This window comes from Galeopterus variegatus, unplaced genomic scaffold (assembly GCF_000696425.1).
Source record: "Galeopterus variegatus unplaced genomic scaffold, G_variegatus-3.0.2 Scaffold3913, whole genome shotgun sequence".
In the NCBI taxonomy this organism is placed as follows: domain Eukaryota; kingdom Metazoa; phylum Chordata; class Mammalia; order Dermoptera; family Cynocephalidae; genus Galeopterus; species Galeopterus variegatus.
In genome coordinates this window covers 4,693-6,046 of record NW_007730024.1, presented here as the reverse complement: position 1 = coordinate 6,046, position 1,354 = coordinate 4,693, and the positions used below count along the sequence as shown (strand labels likewise).

The following is a 1,354-nucleotide window of genomic DNA, read 5'->3' as shown; positions in this document are numbered from 1 at the left end:
GGCCTTGGTGTTATCAGCACCGCACTCTCCCGAGTGAGCCACGGGCCGGCCCAAATTTTATTAATACACTTTCATATTAATTTTTATTTTTCTTTGACCTAACGAGTTAAATGAGAAATAAATTTGTTACAGCAGCACAATTTTGTTGACTTAAAGGTAACTATATTGAGTAACTAGAATTAATAGCTTGTATTTTATCCTTCACAGGTGGAATTTTTGTGACTCACTTTTACAGAGACAGTCTGATGAGGAAGAATATTCCTATCCTGAACTGGTGAAAGTGGTTTGGTATAAGGGTGTTACATTTAGGTAAGACACCTGTGTTGGAGTTGGAGCTACTTAATGATGTCACAGTGGGGAAGGGACTAGCCTTGCAGACAGACTTTCACAAGAGGACACAGTTTTTCCAGGCCATCTGTGCTCCTATTGCTTGGTCCTGAATCTTATAGGTCTCAAAACTAATTTTATTAGTGCGTACAGGGGTCTTGTGACTCACGTTTACCAGGTTTACAAGATTTATGTGGCAACTCCAAAGCCAGTGAGGGATTAGTTTTGCTAGTGACTGTAATATTCATATTAGTTATTTAGGATACCCCTTCCAAGCATCAGAGGATCTAGTTGTCTGAATTAGCCATATCAGAAGGTTGCCTAGTGACCTGGAATTAGAGAAGAAGTTAGATAATCTAAGAGAGATTTTGGCCTTCATGAAGCAAATATTCACTGAGTGGCTGCTCTATTCTAGCACTATTTCATTCCATTAGTCCTACTCCACAACAAAAGACACGTCCCTAGTGCAGTATTAGTGTTGGCCAGATTGAGAGTTTCACTTCCATGAATAATACTAGAAGAAAGCTGCTTATATGGGGGCAGGGGAAGGGTGTTGGGGTGAGGGGCTCTCCTTTTCTTGCATGAAGGCCGAACCTCTTTTGACAACATAGTTTTCATATATGTTCCAATAAGATTAACTTGGCTTAAGTTTTTATATGGTATATTACCCAGTACCTTGATTGTACCTGGCTGCTTCAAGTACAATCAGTCACTTTCTCTTGTGGGTGACTCCTTGTATAGATGGCTAATCTCGTTTATCCAGTATTGATTCTACTAGTTTTATTATTAAAGAATAATCTTATTTTCAGGTTCTGGAAGTGTTGTGTTTCACTTCTACAAAATAGACTTTGCTTTAGCTGACTATTATGTGCCAGCCTCTGTGGTTGGCAGCGTGAATACCAGGAAGATGATATTACAAGATGCCTAAATTCCAGAAGTCCTAAGCTTAGTTATTAAAAAACATAAACCAGGGCCGGCCCGGTGGCGCACTGGATAAGTGCGCCGCTTGGGAAGCGCAGCGGCGCTC

At 40.5% G+C, this 1,354-nt stretch overlaps 1 protein-coding gene across 1 annotated transcript in view; it reads left to right on the top strand.

The window, feature by feature from the left end:
- The window catches only part of LOC103601865 (uncharacterized protein C5orf34-like), a gene marked incomplete at its 3' end in the record, with an annotated part of 11,388 nt that overhangs the window by 8,922 nt on the left and 1,112 nt on the right, over positions 1 to 1,354 (top strand). Inside the window, exon 4 of the mRNA XM_008586275.1 lies at positions 208 to 309. Within this exon, the coding sequence (XP_008584497.1) occupies positions 208 to 309 (102 nt within the window). The remainder of the gene's footprint in view (positions 1 to 207; positions 310 to 1,354) is intronic.